Source organism: Pan troglodytes, chromosome 10, assembly GCF_028858775.2.
Source record: "Pan troglodytes isolate AG18354 chromosome 10, NHGRI_mPanTro3-v2.0_pri, whole genome shotgun sequence".
NCBI classification, from domain to species: Eukaryota; Metazoa; Chordata; class Mammalia; order Primates; family Hominidae; genus Pan; species Pan troglodytes.
In genome coordinates, this window is record NC_072408.2 from 27,792,223 (window position 1) to 27,813,822 (window position 21,600).

A 21,600-nucleotide genomic window follows, 5' to 3' on the forward strand; every position below is an offset into this window, starting at 1 on the left:
TGTCCTTGCGATAGTTTGCTGAGAATGATGGTTTCCAGTTTCATCCATGTCCCTACAAAGGACATGAACTCATCCTTTTTTATGGCTGCATAGTATTCCATGGTGTATATGTGCCACATTTTCTTAATCCAGTCTATCATTCTTGGACATTTGTGTTGGTTCCAAGTCTTTGCTATTGTGAATAGTGCCTCAATAAACATACACGTGCATGTGTCTTTATAGCAGCATGATTTGTAGTCCTTTGGGTATATACCCAGTAATGGGATGGCTGGGTCAAATGGTATTTCTAGTTCTAGGTCCCTGAGGAATAGCCACACTGACTTCCACAATTGTTGAACTAGTTTACAGTCCCACCAACAGTGTAAAAGTGTTCCTATTTCTCCACATCCTCTCCAGCACCTGTTGTTTCCTGACTTTTTAATGATCGCCATTGTAACTGGTGTGAGATGGTATCTCGTTGTGGTTTTGATTTGCATTTCACTGATGGCCAGTGATGATGAGCATTTTTTCATGTGTCTTTTGGCTGCATAAATGTCTTCTTTTGAGAAGTGTCTGTTCATATACTTTGCCCACTTTTTGATGGGGTTGTTTGTTTTTTTCTTGTAAATTTGTTTGAGTTCATTGTAGATTCTGGATATTAGCCCTTTGTCAGATGAGTAGGTTGCAAAAATTTTCTCCTAAAACCATAAAAACCCTAGAAGAAAACCTAGGCAATACCATTCAGGACATAGGCATAGGCAAGGACTTCATGTCTAAAACACCAAAAGCAATGGCAACAAAAGCCAAAATTGACAAATGGGATCTCATCAAACTAAAGAGCTTCTGCACAGCAAAAGAAACTACCATCAGAGTGAACAGGCAACCTACAGAATGGGAGAAAGTTAAAACATCATGAAATCATGTATTGCCTTTCCTAAGAATGGGATTAATTCATAATTCTCGAAATATGGAAATGCAGAAAAATGTAAATTAAAGGGAAAATTCATGTATAATAATACCACTTCTTAGGCATAATTGTTGCTGATATTTTGGGATATTTCCTTTATTAATTTTGCTAGATAACTGCTGGTTAAAAATCTCCCTTTTTTCCTCAGAAACATTTGAAGCACTTCAAAATAAAACATTTGTACAGTAATATTATTAAACATATAGATAAATAAGAATATCAGAAACCACACAATCACAGGAGATATATTAAAATTCAAACAAAATCTGAGATAAGGTAACCCCTTGAATTGAGCAATAAATTCTTTAAAGCTTTCTGGAAGCCAAAGCAAAAAAAGGAAAATAGGCTACATTTATATATTTTTTAAAAAATTGTTCTCACTATTGCATTTTTTTTTTTTTGAGATGGAGTCTCACTCTGTCACCCTGGAGTGCAGTGGCACGATCTCAGCTCACCGCAACCTCCGCCTCCTGGGTTCAAGTTATTCTCCTGCCTCAGCCTCCCAAGTAGCTGGGATTACAGGCACCTGCCACTACACCCAGCTAATTTTTTGTATTTTTAATAGAGACGGAGTTTCACCATGTTGGCCAGGCTGGTCTCGATTTGCCCACTTTGGCCTCCCAAAGTGCTTGGGATTACAGGCGTGAGCCACCACGCCCAGCCTCACCATTGCATTTTCGTGCACTTATATTCTCATATAAAAGACGCTGACTTGTGTGATTAAAATATCATCTACTTATACATTAGAATTTAGACTTTCTGTATTTCTCCTTGATAAAAAGCAAAAACCTCAAGTTCACAAAAGTACTAATTAGCAACAGTGTTTCTATAGGAACCTTAGCACTTGAGGTAGGATCCTTTAGCTGTCAAGTAAAGAAGTTTGTGCATTAATGCCTGGGGTTTTACATATTTACAAATTTCAGATGCCAGGTGAATGTTGACTTCACTTGTATTTTATTTCTAGGGTGATGAAGAGGCCAGCCTTGGATTACCCATAAGCCCCTTCATGGATCGTTCTGCTCCTCAGCTGGCCAACCTTCAGGAATCCTTCATCTCTCACATTGTGGGGCCTCTGTGCAACTCCTATGATTCAGCAGGACTAATGCCAGGAAAATGGGTGGAAGACAGCGATGAGTCAGGAGATACTGATGACCCAGAAGAAGAGGAGGAAGAAGCAGCAGCACCAAATGAAGAGGAAACCTGTGAAAATAATGAATCTCCAAGTAAGTTCTAAAACCTATTTCTAATGTGTTTTCCCTGGGATTGCTTTCTTACTTTAGATGGATTTTATGCTTCTCATGAAATACACAATACTTCAAGTCTAAACATCATTTGCGGAGTTTGACTACAGATAGCTCCCTTCCCCAATATCATAATAGAAATTCCAGACTATGGAATCTATAATAATAACACATATGATACAAAGATATCTTCTCCGTCATGAAGTCATGAAGTTAGAAAAAAATAATAATAAGGAGTTGAAGCCTATTCTTCAGGGTATCTGGGGTTTTTTTTGTTTGTTTGTTTTTTGTTTTGTTTTTTTTGAGGCGGAGTCTTGCTCTGTCACCCAGGCTGGAGTGCAGTGGCGCGATCTCAGCTCACTGCAAACTCCGCCTCCCAGGTTCATGCCATTCTCCTGCCTCAACCTCCTGAGTAGCTGGGACTACAGGTGCGCAACACTACACCCGGCTATTTTTTTTTTTTTTTTTGTATTTTGAGTAGAGACGGGGTTTCACCATGTTAGCCAGGATGGTCTCGATCTCCTGACCTTGTGATCTGCCTGCCTCGACCTCCCAAAGTGCTGGGATTACAGGCGTGAGCCACTGCGCCCAGCTGCTTCAGGTTATGTTAGCGATTTAAAAGTGAAAGAATTTCAGTTACCATAAAGACCAATCATAGGTTTTTATTGGCTTGGTTAGGGGAACTCCATGTGAATAGATAGGAGGTAGTATTGATTTGTTCATTCAACAGACATTTATTGAGCATCTGCTCTGTGCCAGGCATCCTTCCAGGTACTAAAGACAGAGTTGTGGGGAAAAAAAGACAAAAAAAAAAAAAAATCCTTGCCATTATAGAAGTACATTCTAGTGGGATCAGTAGACAATAAGCAAAACAAGTGAGTATATCTATAGTATGTTAGATACAGTATTATTTACTGTAGTGATAAATACTGAGAAATATGGGCATAAAAATAAAAGGAGGGAGATATGAAATATTATAGAGATAGGTTAAAATTTTAGGTAAGATATCCAGGGATAGGAAAGATGTAAAGCAGGGAAAGATTTGTAAAAAGAAAAAGAAAAGACCTGCAAGAAGCAAGGGAGTGCTCCCTGGGGCTGTATGTGGAAAGTGGATTCCAAAGAGAGGAGAAAGCAACCTGTGCAAAGGTCCGGGGATGTACACTGGGTGGGGTGTTCAGGGAGCAGCAGGAGAACTGGGATAGCTGGAGCAGCAAGACAGAGGCAGCCGGGAACGAACTGTCCAAGGGAGAGAATACAGTCATGGGTTCTTAGTTTCTGTTTCTGGTTGGGCCAGTAAAGCCCCTTCCTCATCCCACTGTTCTGCTTATCACTAGAGACAGAAACTAAAAACCATGGTTTCAGGTGCTAAAAGCCTAAAACAAAACAAAACAGAAGAACAGCAACAACAAATAAGTCAGCCTGGACAAGCTTGGAAGGTGGGACTCTATAGGTCACTGTAAGGGTTGTGGCTTTTACTCTGAGTAAGATGGGAAATGGTCAGTGGTTTTGAATGGAAGAGTTAGTAGACTCAACTTTCATTTTAACTGGACTGCTTCAGCTGCTCTATTGAGAATATGCTTGGGGTTGAGAAGGGAGCAAGGATAGACATAGGGCGATCAGTTAGGAGACCATTGAAATTATCCAAGTGAGAGATGACTGTGACTTTGAACCAGGGCAGTAGCAACAGTGACAGTGACAACCTATCACATGTGATAATTGGCTGGAGGGCATCATGTGGCCAATCTAACCTATTTAGCTTAATTGACTATAAAATCATTTTTATTTATGCCTCTAAAGCTACTCTCCTATTTATCCTGTCATGAAACAAATAGTGACTAATAGCATAATTAGTAAAAATCCATGACCCTTGCAATGACATTGCACAAACACTGCTCCTAAGAACATAGTATGTGATTTCTGTCTACCTTTACAGATAAAGTACAATCTTAATATTCTCAAGGTTCTTACCAAAAATACAACCAATGAAAGACATTCTGATCATTTCGTGCCTATTTTTATCACAGTCAGGATAATGCACAACTTGGCTCATTCCAACCATCTTGTAAGGAGATTAACCTTCTACTGATCCATTTTGCTCTCATATAAGCACCTGGTTGTAGGCACACATAAGCAAACATAAAGAAGTCCTTATCAATTATGAACTTATGAAGTAAAATTTTGCAAATTGAGTTTTAGATCAGATCTGGCCTGTTAATTACTTTTTGTAGAATGGGGGAAAATTAAAGTTGTTTTTCTTCAATATGCTACTGTCAAAGTAATTATATTTCATTTATCTGATGCAAATAAAAAGACTTCCATTAGAAAATTTGTACTAATCTTGAGATTCAGAGCTAGAAGCCAAGACTTGGAATTCATGGGTTATTCATTCATTTTTTTCACTTAATAAACATGTATTAGTTTTCTCTTTTTGTTTGTTTTCATTTCAAAGAGCCAGGTAGTTTGCTGTCTTACTAAGAATAAGACAGTTTTTCCACTGAATGAAGGTATTGTCAGCTTAGCCTCTGGAAAAGCTTTGTTCCCAGGGGCCCTGACTTACTGCTCTTTGAACTCAAACACATGGAAAATACAGACGCAGAGATGCAGGCGTTGGGAATTGAAGGACCCAGGCCAGGAGATTTAACAGGCTCAACTTGTCAACCTAGCCTTTAGCAGCAAATGCTACAACCACATATTCCACTTCTTTCTGTTCTGTAGGGTTGGGTTGTCATACCTTCCCGTTTTTATCAAGTTCACTAAAGCAGGAATGAGAGACTTTTTGGGTTCTGTTTGCTCATGCCTTCCAAAAGTTAACTGACCACATTATATTACAATTTAAAAATATCCCATCCACAATGATTTGATACTGTAGCTTTGGAAATATTATCTTTAAAGTATTTCTTTACAACCAAGAAAATGATAAATATGGAGCAACATTAGTATTTACCAAATATTGGCCACATAGAGTAACAGAATTTTAGAAATGAAGGGGGAATCAATGCTTATCAGTTAGCTGCCTCACTTTACAAATATTAAACTAAGGCTCAGAAATTTAAATGACATTGCAAGGTTGTAGAACCAGAAAGGGAACCTAGGTCTCTTAATTTTTAACTTCAATGCTTTTGGCTCTTAGTAATGTGAATATCAGAATTCATATTGGCTAAAATGGTTACCTTGACTTTGCCTAATACTTAGGTTTCAGAAAAAAATAAATATCCACAGATAACTTCTATAGTTTGTAAAACTTGGAGATGTCCCAGGAAACAGAATAAAATGTTTCAATATGGTATCCTAGGAAAAGAAGGTTTTTATCCCACCTTATAATTAAATCTGAAAGATTCCTACAGTGAACTAAGAGGTTTCTAATGAAGTACTAAGCTGCATTTAGAATTGGAGCAATGAAAGGCTCTTTGTTCTCCTTTCAAAAGGTTCCAGTACAGAACAATTTGGCTCCCAATACAGGCGTGTTTTAGACCACCTGCAGGCTCTAATCTACGCAAATTTATTTGGTACAAACTTTCTTCTACGTCACCTTCTTATTCAGTATAATTCCAGAGAGGTTTATTGCTAACATTTAACAGTATTAATAAGAGAACAGTTGCTCTCATGGGGACTGCCCTGGAAGGAAAAAAGAGGAAAATTGAGCTTTTGTTAGCTTCTTCCCTATGAAGGCACTGCCATCAATGTGTATAACTTTAAGATGAAATAATCACCTTAAACTGAAGAGTGTTTGCTACAACTGTGATTCAAACCTGTCCTTCAGACAGGGGTCCTCTGTAACTCTCTTGATTCAAAGGATTAGCTTAAAAAGTATATTAACATTTAAACATTTCTCAACAGAATTTGATTTATAACAAAAACGAAGTAGAAATAGACAAGTAGAGATAGAAGAGTAATTTTTAATTTGCTTTAAAAAATCTGATGTATTAATGTATTTTATTGACTTTCATAGAAAGAATTCAAATTTACTTAAATTTCAATTGTATCTACTGCCCTTGTTAGGAGGCTTTCAAATGGAAGAATTGATATAAGGGGTCTTGGCCTGTGCCCCATACACTTTTGCCTATGTCCCAGTTCTTCAAACTTTGCTTGGAATACTGCTAGCTCCTTTTCACCCAGTGTTATTTAATTCTCATTACTTACATCCAGCCCAGGTATAAGGTCCTTTAAAAAAAAATTCTACCTAATTTTCCACAGTTTGTGTCATTTGTGTTGCCATGGTTTGATGTATCAAAGAGAAATTGCACCAGACATTTGTTTAAAATGGCTACGAAGGCGTTATTCAAGACTATTGTAATAGGGGAGACAGATTGAACTCTGTTGCAGCAAAAGGTGGGAGAATTGTTCAATGCTGCTGTGAGCTATTGAAAAGGTGCTGGAGGATGTTATGGGAGCATTGGCTAGTATGATTAAGCCACCTGTTAATTGGTACTTACTAAAGTTAGGCTCCTACCTCCCAACAGAGACTAGGAGATAGGCCTGCCTGCTGGCCTACCTTTCTTCTTTCCTTCCATCCTTCCTTCCTTCATTTAAATCTTTTTTAAATTTTAAAATTTAAATTTTATTTTGTACGACTGTAAAGCTAATTAGAGGCTGGGAGAAGATTTATCTATATTCCAGAGGGGCAGAGAAAGAATTTGCTATTACAGGTTTTCTAAAGTAAATGTTCTAACAAGAGGGAGGTCAGGGGCCTATAGTCTAGAAGTCTAAAATAGAGTCAAACTGAGAGAAATGGCAAGCCCATCTTGGTCACAAGAATATGTCTGTCATAAAACATAGCACATGTATTTCAGTTTTTGTCTTCTTGGCACTCTCACAGAGAGACTGTAAACTCCTTTAAGGCAAGTTCTGAGCTTAATTGATCTTTGTTTCCAAAGTATCCTGGAAAGTATTTGCCAGTTAGTTTGAGTCCATCTCATGAAGAAATTATGAATATCATAATTTTTTTTCCTTTTGACTCTGCCTGTGTTCATTTCCCACAGCACTCATTCAATTTAATAATTGTCATTCTGTGTCTGTATGGTTCAAAATTAATTCAAGATAATTTAATGTCCTTTTTCTTCACTATGTTTTAAAAATTAATTTTATTCTGTAAAGTACAAGAAATTTCTGCAGTATATCAAAATAAAACTGTTAAAAGAATGACTAGCCCTTCCACAAAGATGTTGGCAGATGACCTCCACGTTTCTTTGTCACCCCCATAGAAATTGGCTTTTTTTCTTTCATTATTGTGCTATTATTAAGACTTTTCTTTTTTTTCTTGCTCCCAGAGTAAGTCATATCTACTTCATTAAATAGACCCAAATATCCCTTTTGATCTTCCTGCTAACTTATACTGTTTTTTTAATTGTTTATTTACTTTTGTAGAGACAGCAGTCTCACTTTATTTATTTCTGTAGAAACAGGACCTCACTATGTTTCCCAGGCTGGTTTTGAACCCCTGACCTCAAGTGATCCTCTTGCTTCAGCCTCCCAAGTAGCTAAGATTACAGGCAGCATGAGCCACCATAGCCAGCATGAACTATTAACTCTTTAATGCAGTCTCAATTAGATCAGCATCTCCTGTAGACCACTTTTTCGTATTAGTTTTATTTTTACCACTTATCAATACTTCATCATTTACCTGGAAATGTGGAACAAAAACTAGAGAGAAAATTATTCATTTAGTAAACTTTTACTGAATGCTTTAGTAAAGTCTAGGTCTTCACAGATATTACATATACACAAAAGTAAAGAGAAAGTCCATATACCAGGTGATATGGTTTGGCTGTGTTCCCACCCAACCCTCATCTTGAATTGTAGTTCCCATAATCCCCATGTGTCATGGGAGGGACCTGGTGGGAGGTAATCGAATCATAGGGGGAGTTACCCCAATGCTACTGTTCTCATGACAGTGAGTGACTTGTCACAAGATTTGCTGGTTTTATAAGAGGCTTTTCCCCCTTTCCTTGGCACTTCTCTCTTTGTATGACCATGTGAAGAAGGATGTTTGCTTCCCCTTCCACCATGATTATAATTTCCTGAGGCCTCCATAGCCCTGTCAGTCAATTAAATCTCTTTTCTTTGTAAATTACTCAGTCTTGGGAGTTCTTTATAGCAGTGTGAAAATGGACTAATACAGTAAGTTGGTACCAGAAGTGGGGTGCTGATGTAAAGATACCCAAAAATGTGGAAGCAACTTTGGAACACAGTAACAGGCAGAGATTGGAACAGTTTGGAGGGCTCAGAAGAAGACAGGAAAATGACAGAAAGTTTGGAACTTCCTGGAGATTGGAGGGTGATATGGTTTGACTGTGTCTCCACCCAAATTTAATCTTGAATTCCCATATGTTGTGGAGGGACCTGGTGGGAGATAATTGTATCATGGTGGCAAGTCTTTTCTATGCTGTTCTTGTGATAGTGAATAAGTCTCACAAGATCTAATGGTTTTAAAAAGAGGAGTTCCCTTGCACAAGTTCTCTTTTTGGCTGCTGCCATCCATGTAAGATGTGAGTTGCTTCTCCTTGCCTTCCTGTATGATTGTGAGGCTTCCTGAGCAACATGGAACTGTGAGTGCTCCATTAAACCTCTTTCCTTTGTAAATTGCCCAGTCTCAGGTATGTCTTTGTCAGCTGCATGGAAATGGACGAATACAGTAAATTGGTACTGGTAGAGTTGGGTGCTGCTGAAAAGACAACCAAGAATGTGGAAACGACTTTGGAACTGGGTAACAGGAAGAGGTTGGAACAGTTTGGAGGGCTCAGAAGAAAAAAGAAAATGTGAGAAAGTTTGGAATTTTCTAGAGACTTGTTGAATGGCTTTGACAAAAAATGCTGATAGTGATATGAACAATGAAGTCCAGGCTGAGGTGGTCTCAGATGGAGATGAGGAACTTGTCGAGAACTGGAGCAAATGTGACTCTTGTTCTATTTTAGCAAAGAGACTGGCAGCATTATCCCCCTGCCCTAGAGATTTGTGGAACTTTGAGCTTCAGAGAGATGATTTATGGTATCTGGTGGGAGAAATTTCTAAGCAGCAAAGCATTCAAAGGCAACTTGGGTGCTCTTAAAGGCATTCCATTTTATAAGGGAAGCAGAACATAAAAATTCAGAAAATTTGCAGTCTGGCAATGCAATAGAAAAGAAAATCCCATTTTGTGAGGATAAATCCAAGCGAGCTGCAGAAATTTGCGTAAGTAATGAGGAGCCAACTGTTAATCCCCAAGACAATGGGGAAAATGTCTCCAGTATATGTCAGAGGTCTTCATGGCAGCCCCTCCCATCACAGGCCTAGGGGCCTAGGAGGAAAAAGTGGTTTAATGGGCTGGGTTCAGGGTCCCTGAGCAGTGTGCAGCCTAGGGACTTGGTTCCCTGCATCCCAACCACTCCAGTTGTCACTGAAAGAGGCCAAGGTACAGCTTGGGCTGTTGCTTGAGAGGGTGGACGCCTCAAGCCTTGGCACCTTCCACGTGGTGTTGAGCCTGTGAGTAAACAGAAGTAAAGAACTGAGGTTCTTTGCCTATATTTCAGAGGGTGTATGGAAATGCTTGGATGATCAGGCAGAAGTTTGCTGCAGGAGTGGGGCAGTCATGCAGAACCTCTGCTAGGGCAGTGTGGAAGGGAAATGTAGGGTCAGAGCTACCACACAGAGTTACTACTGGGGCGCGGTGCCTAGTGGAACTGTGAGAAGAGAGCCACTGTCCTCCAGACCCCAGAATGGTAGATCCACCAACAGCTGGCACCGTGTGCCTGGAAAAGCCACAGACACTCAATGCCAGCCCATGAAAGCATCCATGAAGGAGGCTGTACCCTGTAAAGCCACAGGGGCAGAGCTGCCCAACACTATAGGATGCCCCTCTTTGCCTTCCACCATGCTTGTCAGGTCTCTCCAGCCATGTGAAACTGTAAGTCCAATAAACTTCTTTCTTTTGTAAATTGCCCAGTCTTGGGTATGTCTTTATCAGTAGCATGAAAACAGACTAATATGGAGGACTCAGAAGACAGGAAAATGTAGGAAAGTTTGGAACTTCTAGAGACTTGTTGAATGGCACTGACCAAAATGCTGATAGTGATATGGACAATAAACTCCAGGCTGAGGTGGTCTCAGATAAAGATGAGGAACTTGTTGAGAACTGGAGTAAAAGTCACTCTTGTTTTGCTTACCCTGCAGAGCCACAGGGGCAAAGCTGCCCAAGAACACCTCCTGCATCATTTTGACCTGGATGTGAGACATAGAGTCAAAGGAGATCAGTTTTGAACTTTAAGGTTTAATGACTGCCCTACTGAATTTTAGACTTGCATGGGGCCTGTAGCGCCTTTGTTTCAGCAAGGATACTGGTGGCATTTTGCCCTAGCCCTAGAGATCTGTGAAACTTTGAACTTGAGGGAGATGATTTAGGATATCTGGCCAAAGAAATCTCTAAGCAGCAAAGCACTCAAGAGGTGACTTTGGTGCTATTAAAAGCTCTCAGTTTTATGTATTCAGAAAGACATGGTTTGGAATTGGAACTTATGTTTAAGAGGGAAGCTGAGCATAAAAATTGAGAAAATTTGCAACCTGAGGATGTGATAGAAAAGAAAAACCCATTTTTTGAGGAGAAACTCAAGTGGGCTGCAGAAAATTTGCATAAGTAACAAGGAGCCAAATGTTAATCACCAAGACAATGGAGAAAATGTCTCCAGGGCATGTCAGAGACCTTAGTGGCAGTCCCTCCTATCATAGACCCAGAGGCCTAGGAGGAAAAAACGATTTCACAGGCCAGGCCCCAGACCCTCTGCTGTGTGCAGCCTAGGGACTTGGTGCCGTGAGTCCCAGCTGTTTCAGCCATGGCAGAAAGGGGCCAATGTACAGCTCAGGTTGTGGCTTCAGAGGGTGCAAGCCCCAAGCCTTGGCAACATCCATATCATGTTAGGTCTGTGGTGTGCAGAAGACAGGAATTGAGGTCTGGGAACCTCCACCTAGATTAAAGAGGATGTATGGCAATGCCTGGATGTCCTGGCAGAAGTTTGCTACAGGGGTGGCGCCCTCATGGAGAACCTCTGCTAGGGCAGTATGGAAGGGAAATGTGGGGTTGGCGCCACCACACGGAGTTCCTACTGGTGCACTACCCAGTGGAGCTGTAAGAAGAGGGCCATTGTCCTCCAGACCCCGGAATGGTAGATCCACCAACAGCTTGCACTGTGCACCTGGAAAAGCCACAGGCAGTCAATGCCAGCCTGTGAAAGCAGCTGGAGGGGAGGTGCTGTACCCTACAAAGCCACAGGGGCAAAGCTGCCCAAGGCTGTGGGAGCACACCTCTTGCATCGTTTTGACCTGGATGTGAGACATGGAGTCAAATGAGATCATTTTTTAACTTTAAGGTATAACAACTGCCCTTTTGAATTTTAGACTTGCATGGGACGTGTAGCCCCTTTGTTTTGGCAGATTTCTCCCATTTGGAATGACTGTATTTACCCAGTGCCTGTACCATCATTGTATCTGGGAAGTAACTAACTTGCTTTTGATTTTGCAGGTTTATAGGCAGAAAGGACTTGCCTTGTCTCAGATGAGACCTTGGACTTGGACTTTTGGGTTAATGCTGGAATGAGTTAAGACATTGGGGGACTTTTGGAAAGGCAAGATTGTGTTTTGAAATGTGAGGATATTAGTTTTGGGAGAGGTGAGGGGCAGGATAATATGATTTGGCTATGTCACCACCCAAATGTCATCTTGAATTGTAGTCTACATAATCTCCATGTGTTGCGGGAGGGACCCAGTGGGAGGTAATTGAATCATGGGGGTGGTTATTGTCATGCTGCTGTTCTTGTTATAATGAGTTCTTATGAGATCTAATGGTTTTGTAAGGGACTTTTCCCCCTTTGCTTGGCACTTCTCTCTTCCTGCCACCATGTGAATTAAGGACACGTTTGCTTCCCCTTCCACCATGATTATGTTTCCTGAGGCCTCCCCAGCCCTGTGGAACTGTGAGTCAATTAAACCTCTTTCCTTTATAAATTACCCAGTCTTGAGCAGTTTTTTATAGCAGCATGAGAATGGACTAATACACCAGGGAAATTCACAGTCTAATGGGAGGATCTTAGCTGAACTTCTGAACTCTTGGCTCAAGTCTAAAATCGTCACTTAGATGAGGGTACCGAGAGTTAAATGATATTCTGGTTGCTTGGAAAAGAGCAGATCTCTCTTCTAAGCTGTCTACCAGCTGCCTACTTTACCTCTCTACTCAGAGGTCTTCCAGACACTTCATGTTCAGAATACCTCTATTCATTTTCTTCTGATATGGTTTTGCTGTGTCCCCACCCAAATCTCATTTTGAATTGTAGCTCCAATAATTCTCATGTGTTGTGGAAAGGACCCAATGGGAGACACTTGAATCATGAGGGCAGTTTCCCCCATATTGTTTTCTTGGTACTGAATAAGTCATGGATCTGATGATTTTATAAGGGGTTTCCTCTTTTGCTTGACTCTCTCATTCTCTTTTTGCCTGACACCATGTAAGACGTGCCTTTTGCCTTCTGCCATGTTTGTGAGACCTCCCCAGCCATGTGGAACTCTTGAGTCCATTAAACCTCTTTTTTCTTTGTAAATTATCCAGTCTCAGGTATGTCTTTATCAGCAGTGTGAAATTGACTAACACACCCTCAAATATACTCCTCATCCAACCTTCCCTTTCTCAGTACATCTTACCAACATACTCAACTGCTCAGGCCAGAAAACAGGGTTGTCTCTGATTCCTCCCTCTTAATTCCCTACCTCTAATCAGTTGCCAAGTCCTGTTGATTCTCCCATACAAATATATCTCATATTTATTGACTTTTCTTCATTTTCATTACCCCTGTCCTAATCCAGTCACCACCTCCATACAATATTGTACCAACTGGGCCATCTCCCTCCCTTTCTGCTGACTTTCAAAGACTCCATAAGACTCAGTATAAATGTACCTGCTTGTTCACTATTTTCCTACTAGAGTAAAAGCCTGCTGCTGGCAAGCATCATATTTATCTTGTCTGTCAGAGGGTCACTAGAACTGAGGACAACATTTTGGTACATATCAGGTGATTCATAAATAGATAAGGAATTAGAAACCTCAATAGTGAATGCTGACATTAAATAGTCTTCTTTAAAATATATTTTTTTTCTGTTTAAATTGGGTTTATTATTTTTCCTCAATTAAAGGATGTAATTCTGTGAAAATTTTTCTTAATATTTGCATGTTGAAAACTTTGAATCATTTGGTCAAAGAAAATGCAATGTATTTCTTTTTTAAATGCATATGTGCTGATGTATAAGATCTGTACAGGTTTGTCCAAGGCTCCCTCAAAGACCCTATAGTCTAGAAGAGAAACTATTTGGAATATATGAAAATAAGATTTGAGTTTATTTTTTTTAAGTACGGTACTCATTTATTCAGATTAATAGACAGAAGCAAATAATTTTCCAAAGTAGATGTAAAAAATGTACATTCCTATAAGTAATATATTAGTTCTAATTGTTAAATTCTTCCTCTACACTTGATTTTTTATAGTCATTTTCATTTTAGCTATTCCAAGTAGGCATAGAGTGCTCTTATGTTATAGTTTTCATTTGCATTTCCCTGTCTTATGTAATATGCAACTTTTTGTATTTTTAATCAATATATATTTGTACATATTTATGTGGGGCACGTGATATTTTGCTACATTCATCGAATGTGTAATGATTAAATCAGGATATTTAGAGTATCTGTCACCTCGAGTATTTGTCATTTCTTTTTTTTTTTTTTTTTTTTTTTTTTTTTTTTTTTTTGAGACCGAGTCTCAGTCTGTCACCCAGTCTGGAGAGCAGTGGCACATTCTCAGCTCACTGCAAGCTCCGTCTCCTGGGTTGAAGTGATTCTCCTGACTCAGCCCCCTAAGTAGCTAGGACAGGCATATGCCACCATGCCCAGCTAATTTTTGTATTTTTAGTAGAGATGGGGTTTCACCATGTTGGCCAGGCTGGTCTTAAACTCCTGACCTCAAGTGATCCATCCGCCTCGGCCTCCCAAAGTGCTGGGATTACAGGCATGAGCCACTGCACCCGGCCATATTTATCATTTCTATGTGTTGGGAAGTCCCCTCTTCCCACTATTTTAAAGTATGCAATACATTATTGTTAACAATAATCACCTTACTCTGCTATCGAAGAACTTATTTATTCTAACTAGTATGTCTGTGCTCATTAATCAATATCTCTTCATTCCTCCTAACCCCCAACCATACACCCTTCTCAGCTTCTGATGTCTGTCATTCTACCCTCACTTCCATGAGATCAACTTTTCTAGCTCCCACATAAGAGTGAGAGCATGAGATATTTGTCTTTATTTGCTAGACTTATTTCATTTAACATAATGATCTCCAGTTCCATTAATGATGCTGCAAATGGCATAATTTTATTCTTTTTATGTATGAATATTATTCCATTGTGTATGTATACCACATTTTCTTTATCCATTCATCAGGTGATGGACACTTAGGTTGATTCCATATCTTTGCTATTGTGAAGACTGCTGCAATAAATATGGGGGTGCAATTATCTTTTTAATATACTAATTTCTTTTCCTTTGATAAATACCCAGTAGTGGGATTGCTAGATCGTATGGTAGTTCTCTTTTGAGATTTTGAGAAATCTGCATACTGTTTTCCGTAGTGGCTATACCAACTTATATTCCTACAAACAGTGTTATGAGTTCCCTTTTCTCCACATCCTTGCCAGCATCTGTTGTTTTTCTGTTTTTAGTAATAGCCATTCTAACTGGGGTAAGATGATATCTCATTGTGGTTTTGATTTGCATATTCCTGGTGATTAGTGATATTGAGCATTTTTTCATATACCTGTTGGCCATTTGTATGTTTTCTTTTGAGAAATGTCTATTCATGTCCTTGCCCACTTTTTAATAGAATTTTTTGTTTTTGTTTTTTAACTGTTGCTTGATTTTCTTGTATATTCTGGATATTAGTCCCTTGTTGTATGAACAATTTGCATATATTTTCTTCCATTCTATAGATTTTCTCTTCACTATGTTGATTCATTTGCTATACCGAAGGTTTTCGTTTTTAGTTTAGTCCCATTTGTCTGTATTTGTTTTTGTTGCCTGGGTTTTTGAGGTCTTAATCATAATAATCTTTGCTTAGGTCAATGTCCTATAGAACTTCCCTTATGTTGTCTTCTGACAGTTTTATAGTTTTTGGTCTTACTTAAGTCTTTAATCTATCTTGAGTTGATTTTTGTATATAGTGAGAAATGGAGTCTAGTTTCATTCTTCTGCATGTGAATATCCAATTTTCCCAGCACCACTTATTAAAAAAGATGTCCTTTCTTCAATATATGTTCTTGGCACCTTTGTCATAAATCAGTTGGCTATAAATATGTGCATTTATTTCTGGAGTCTCTGTTTTATTGGTCTATGTGTCCATTTTTATACTAACACCATGCTGTTTTGTTTACTATACCCTTGTAGCATATTTTGAAGTCAGGTAGTGTGGTGCCTCCATCTTTGTTCTTTTTGTTCAGGATTGCTTTGGCTATTCAAGCTCTTTTTTGGTTCCATAGAGATTTTGGAATTGTTTTTCCTGTTTTTCTGAATAATGTATTGGTATTTTAAAAATAAAGATTGCACTGAATCCATACATTGCTTGGGTAGAATGGTCATTTTAACAATATCAATACTTCAGATCCATGATCATGGGATGTCTTTGCATTCGTTTGTGTTGTCTTCAACGTGTTTCATCAGATTTTTGTAGTTTTCCATGTAGAGGTCTTTATCCATCTTGGTTAAATTTATTTCTAATTAATTTTTTATAGCTATTGTAAAAGGGATTGCCTTCTTAATTTCTTTGTCAGCTAGTTCATCATTAGTATATAGAAATACTACTGTTTTTTTGTATATTGATTTTTGTATCCTGAAGCTTTACTCAATTTATTTATCAGATCTAAGAGTTTTTTGGTGGAGTCTAGGTTTTTCTAGATATAGGATTTTGTCATCTACAAAGAGGGACAATTTGACTTCCTCTTTTCCAGTTTGGATGCCTGATTGTTCTGAGTAGGACTTCTAGTACAATTTTGAATAGCAGCAGTGATAGTGAGCACCTTGTCCTTTTCCAGTTCTTAGAGGAAAGGCTTTCAACTTTCCACATTCAATATGATATTAGCTGTGGTTTTATTATGTGTGGTGTTTATTATGTTGATGCATGTTCCTTCCTAGTATTTTTAGTTTTTATCATGAAGTGATGTTGAATTTTATCAAATGCTTTTTCTGCATATATTGAGAGGATAGACGCAAAAAAGCATTTTTATGTGAAGTCACCCAGTACTGAACTTTTTATTGTTGGGAGTCTTTATTGCTGATTTAATCTGATTACTTATTATTGGTCTGTTTAGGTTTTCTATTTCTTCCTGATTCAATCTTGGTATATGTGTCCAGGAATTTATCCATTTCATCTGGGTTTTCTAGTTTGCTAATACATACTTGTTCAAAATAGTCTCTGATACTTTTGTATTTCTGTGGTATCAGTTATAATGTCTCCTTTTTCATTTCTGATTTTATTTTTGGAGGTCTTCTCGTTTTTCTTGGTTAGTCTAGCTAGTGGCTTATTCATTTTGTTTATCTTTTCAAAAAACCAACTTTTGTTTCCTTGACACATTGTACTTTTTAAATTTTTATTTTATTTAGTTCTCTTCTTATCTTTATTATTTCTTTTATTCTACTACTTTGTGGCCTAGTTAGTTATTGCTTCTCAAGTTCCTTGAGGTGCATTATTAGGTTGCTTATTTGAAACATTTTTAGTTTTTTGTTGTTGATATTTATTGTGTTAAACTTCCTTTTGACTACTACTTTGTGTTGTTTCCATTTTCATTTGTTTCAAGAAATTTATTGATTTATTCCTTAATTATCTCTTTGACCCAAAGGTCATTCAGAAACATTTTTTTTAAAATTTTCATGTATTTATACAGTTTCCAAAGTTTCTCTTGTTATTGATTTCTAGTTTTATTCATTGTGGTCTGAGAAGAAACTTGATATAATTTAGATTTTTAAAAAATGTTTTGAGACTTATTTTGTATCCTAGCATCTGGTCTATCCTGGAGAATAGTTCCATGTGCTGACAATGAGTACTCTGTAGCTGTTCAACAAAATGTTCTGTAAATATCTGTGAAGTCCATTGGCCTAAAATGCAGTTTAAATCCAACGTTTATTTATTAATTTTCTGTCTAGATGAGCTGTCTGGTTCTGAGAGTGGGATGTTGAAGTCCTCAACTATTTTTGTGTTGAAGTGTCTCTCTCCCTTTAGATCTATTAATATTTGCTTTGCATATATCTGGGTGTGATACTGCTTCTCAGCCTTTTGGCTAAGATCAGGTTTAGTATCTGGTTGCTCTGGTATTGGTGCATATATGTTTAGAACTATTCTATCCTCTTACTGAATTGATCTCTTTGTCATTATATAATGACTGTGTCTTTTTACTGTTTTGACTTAATTTCTGTTTCATCTAACATAAGTATAGCTACTCTTGCTTTTTTGCTTTTGTTTGCATGAAGTATATTTTTCTGTCTTTTACTTCTAGTCTATATCTGTCTTTTCTATCTTTTACTTCTAGTCTGTATCTGTGTACAGGTGAGATGAGCTTCTTAGCACATAATTAAGTCATGTTCTTTAATCAATTCACCCATTCTATGTCTTGTGAATGGAAATCTTAGTCTGTTTACACTCAAGGTGATTATCGATATCTGAGTCTTCATTCCTGTCATTTTGTTAATTGATTTATAATTGTTATGTATATCTTTTGTTCCTTTCTCTCTCTCTCTCTCTCTCTGTCTTATTGTTTATCATTGCAGTTGGGTGGTTTTCTGTAGTGCTAACATTTGATTCCTTTCATTTCCTTATTTGTGTTTGCTCTACCAGTGGGTTTTATACTTTCAAGTGTTTTCATAATGATAGATATCATCCTTTTGCTTTCACATGTCAGCCTCCCTGAGGTATTTCTTGTAGTGCTGGTCTAGTGGTGATGAATTCTCTGAGCTTTGCTTCTGTGAGAAAAGACTTTATTTTTCCTTCATTTATAAAGGACAACTTGGCTGGGTATATGGTTTTTTCTTTCAGTGACTTGAATATATTATCCCATTATCTCCTGGACTGAATGATTTCTGCTGAGAAATCTGTTAGTCTGATTGGAGTTTCCTTATAAGTTACTAGATACTTTTCTTTTGCTGTTTTTAGAACTCTCTATGTCTTTGACTTTTTTTTTTTTTTTTTTGAGATGGAGTCTCGCTCTGTCCCCCATGCTGGAGTGCAATGGCATGATCTCAGCTCACTGCAAGTTCCGCCTCCTGGGTTCACACCATTCTCCTGCCTCAGCCTCCCGAATAGCTGGGACTACAGGCGCGCCACCATGCCTGGCTAATTTTTCGTATTTTTAGTAGAGATGGAGTTTCACCGTGTTAGGCAGGATTGTCTCGATCTCCTGACCTCATGATCTGCCTGTCTTGGCCTCCGAAAGTGCTGGGATTACAGGCGTGAGCCACCGCACCCAGCCATCTTTGACTTTTGAAAGTTTGGCTACAATGCACCACGGGGAAGACCTTGAATTTTATTTGTGTGAGTTTCTCTGAGCTTCCTGCATCTAGATGTCTAAATCTCTTTTTGTTAGACTTGGGAAGTTTTCACCTATAATTTTTTTAAACAGGTTTTCTGTCCCTTTTATTTTCTTTTCACCTTCTGGGACACTGAAAATTCAAATATGTCATGCAAGCTTTGTTCATTATTATTACTTTTTATGTTTTTAGTGTTCATCTGACTGGGTTATGTCAAAAGACCTGTCTTCAAATTCTGATTCTTTCTTCAACTTGATATAGTCTATTGTTAAAACTTTTGAATGTATTTTGTATTTCTTTCAATGAATTCTTCATTCCAGAGTTTCTCTTTGGTTCTTTTTTTTTTTATACCTGTCTCTTTAGTAAATTTCTCATTCATATTATGAATTGTTTTTCTGAGTTGTAGTCTATCTCACTGAGATAGGCTTTAATATTGTTATTTTGAATTATCTGGGATTTCAAAAAATTCTTATTCATTGGAATCTGTTGCTGGAGGATTATTTTGTTCATTTGGAGATGTCATATTTTCTTGCTTTTTCACATCTCTTGTGTCTTTGCAGTGGTATCTGTGTATCTGGTGTAGCAGTTGCTTGTTCTAATTTTTTTTTCTTTTCTTTTTATTTGAGACAGAGTCTCGCTCTGTCACCCAGGCTGGAGTGCAGTGGCGCCATCTCGGCTTACTGCAACCTCCGCCTCCCGGGTTCAAACAATTCTCCTGCCTCAGCCTCCCAAGTAGCTGGGATTACAGGTGCCCGCCACCATGCCTGGCTAATTTTTTGTATTTTTAGTAGAGACGGGGTTTTACCATGTTAGCCAGGATGGTCTCAATCTCCAGACCTCGTGATCTGCCTGTCTCAGCCTCCCAAAGTGCTGAGATTACAGCCGATTTATTAAATTATCTTTTGTCAGGGAAACTTTTTCTTGAAGGTGTATCTATGCTGCCAGTTGGGTAAAGTTCCTTGGCTTTGATTTTGGGTGCAGGCAGTAGTGTAGTCTCTATGATTTATTTGACTGTAAACAGTATCAGTAGTATCTATGATTCCTTCAGTGGCTTAGAGTGTGGTTATTAGTGGAAGCCTGTTGTAAAATTTTGCTGGGGACAGGGATGTGATGTGAATCAGTCTTTAGACCCCCGTGGTGGCAGCAGTGGGCCACATGTGCCTCTCCTAAGCTGCTCAGGACTTGGTGGATGTGTGGGTCCTGGTGTGAGCTCCCTCTCTGAAGCAATGCCATCACATGATTTCCAGGCAGCTCTCTGTATCAGTTTCAGAGACCACATGGGTTGACAGACTCCCCCAAGGCTAGGACTGCAGGAGTACATGGTGGGAATGTGGATGGCTGGATTCATTCACTTAATCTTTGCTCATATTTTAGGGAGCCTCTCCAGGCTCATAGATGATGCTAGCTGAGCAGGCTGCCTTACTTCTCTCTTCTTCCTTACCTTAGGCATTTCCTTTAATTTCTCTGTTGAATTCAAAATTATATTTTAGATGATAAGTCTGATTACCTACTCACTCCATTGGTTCTTCTCTGTGAAGCAGGCAAGTACCAGATGCCTCTAGCCTACCGTCTTGAAGACACCCTCCAAGACAAGTTTCTTAAAGGAGGTATGCTAAGGTAGAACTTTTTTTTTGTTAGAAGTTATAAAATTCCAGTGGAATGAGTATATACAAAAAGAGAACATTATTGGTTCATGTAAACATGATGTTGGCTATTATCAGTGCTTACTTGTTCCTGCGTTTGTCTCTGCCTCACCTGCCTAACAGCTTGTTCTTTCAGCCTTGCTTTCTTCATGAAGCTGGAACTATAGCCAGCTCTAAGTTCACTTCATGCCAGATGCATAAGCAAAGGAGAAAGGATCTCCAATTACACCTCGCAAACCGACATTCATTCTGTGCAAATGAGAAATATCTCAGGGGAGGACTCAGGCCCGACTTGGGCCACACACACACCCATTGGCCAGTCACTGTGAAACAATTTTGTAGACCGGTTGTGAGGGCGGAAGTAGAATTTAACAACCTTTTCTGGAACCACATAATTGAAGGAAGGGGGAAAAGTTCCCCCTAAATGATTTTGGACGCACAGTTACCAGAAGAAGAGATAAAGATAAGGAGAAGAAAAAGGAAAAAATAAAAACAGAAACAGTATATACTCTAGGAGGTACATATGGAGTATCGTGGGAATTCAGAAGAAAGAGATTATTTCTTAGAAGAATTCAGTGAAATCTGAGGAGTCTTTTAAAAATGAAGGAATATATACTCTCAAGTGGTTGCAAAGAACATTTCAGGATAGACAATACCAGCTTGAAAATATGAGTTCAGTGTAGATGTTTTAAAAATAAGAAAAGCAGAGTAGTTAAGTGTAGTTAACTACACTTTGAAATTAATTTTTATTTTATTTTATTTTATTTTTATTTTATTTTATTTTATTTTTTTGGGATGGAATCTCGCTCTGTTGCCCAGGCTGGAGTGCAGTGGCTCTATCTCAGCTCACTGCAAGCTCCGCCTCCTGGGTTCACACCATTCTCCTGCCTCAACCTCCTGAGTAGCTGGGACTACTGGTGCCTGCCACCACGCCCGGTTAATTTTTTGTATTTTTAGTAGAGACAGGGTTTCACCGTGTTAGCCAGGATGGTCTCAATCTCCTGAGCTCGTGATCCGCCCGCCTCAGCCTCCCAAAGTGCTGGGATTACAGACGTGAGCCACTGCACCCAGCCTGAAATTAATTTTTTAGTCCACATGAAGCAGATGAGGAACATCAAAACCATCTTTAAATATATCAGTCTTGTAGATGTTTGTGAATTAAATTGATTGACAGAGACAGACTAACAAGAA

At 38.6% G+C, this 21,600-nt stretch overlaps 1 protein-coding gene across 4 annotated transcripts in view; it reads left to right on the top strand.

Moving 5' to 3' along the window:
• The window catches only part of PDE3A (phosphodiesterase 3A), a 308,613-nt gene that overhangs the window by 281,275 nt on the left and 5,738 nt on the right, over window positions 1-21,600 (top strand). For 3 of the 4 annotated variants that reach the window (XM_054663100.2, XM_520783.8, XM_054663102.2), the window contains one exon: window positions 1,911-2,169. In XM_054663100.2, the coding sequence (XP_054519075.1) occupies window positions 1,911-2,169 (259 nt within the window). Of the gene's footprint in view, window positions 1-1,910; window positions 2,170-20,304; window positions 21,140-21,600 lie in introns of those variants that run through there. The other variant, XM_054663101.2, reaches the window with a different exon arrangement.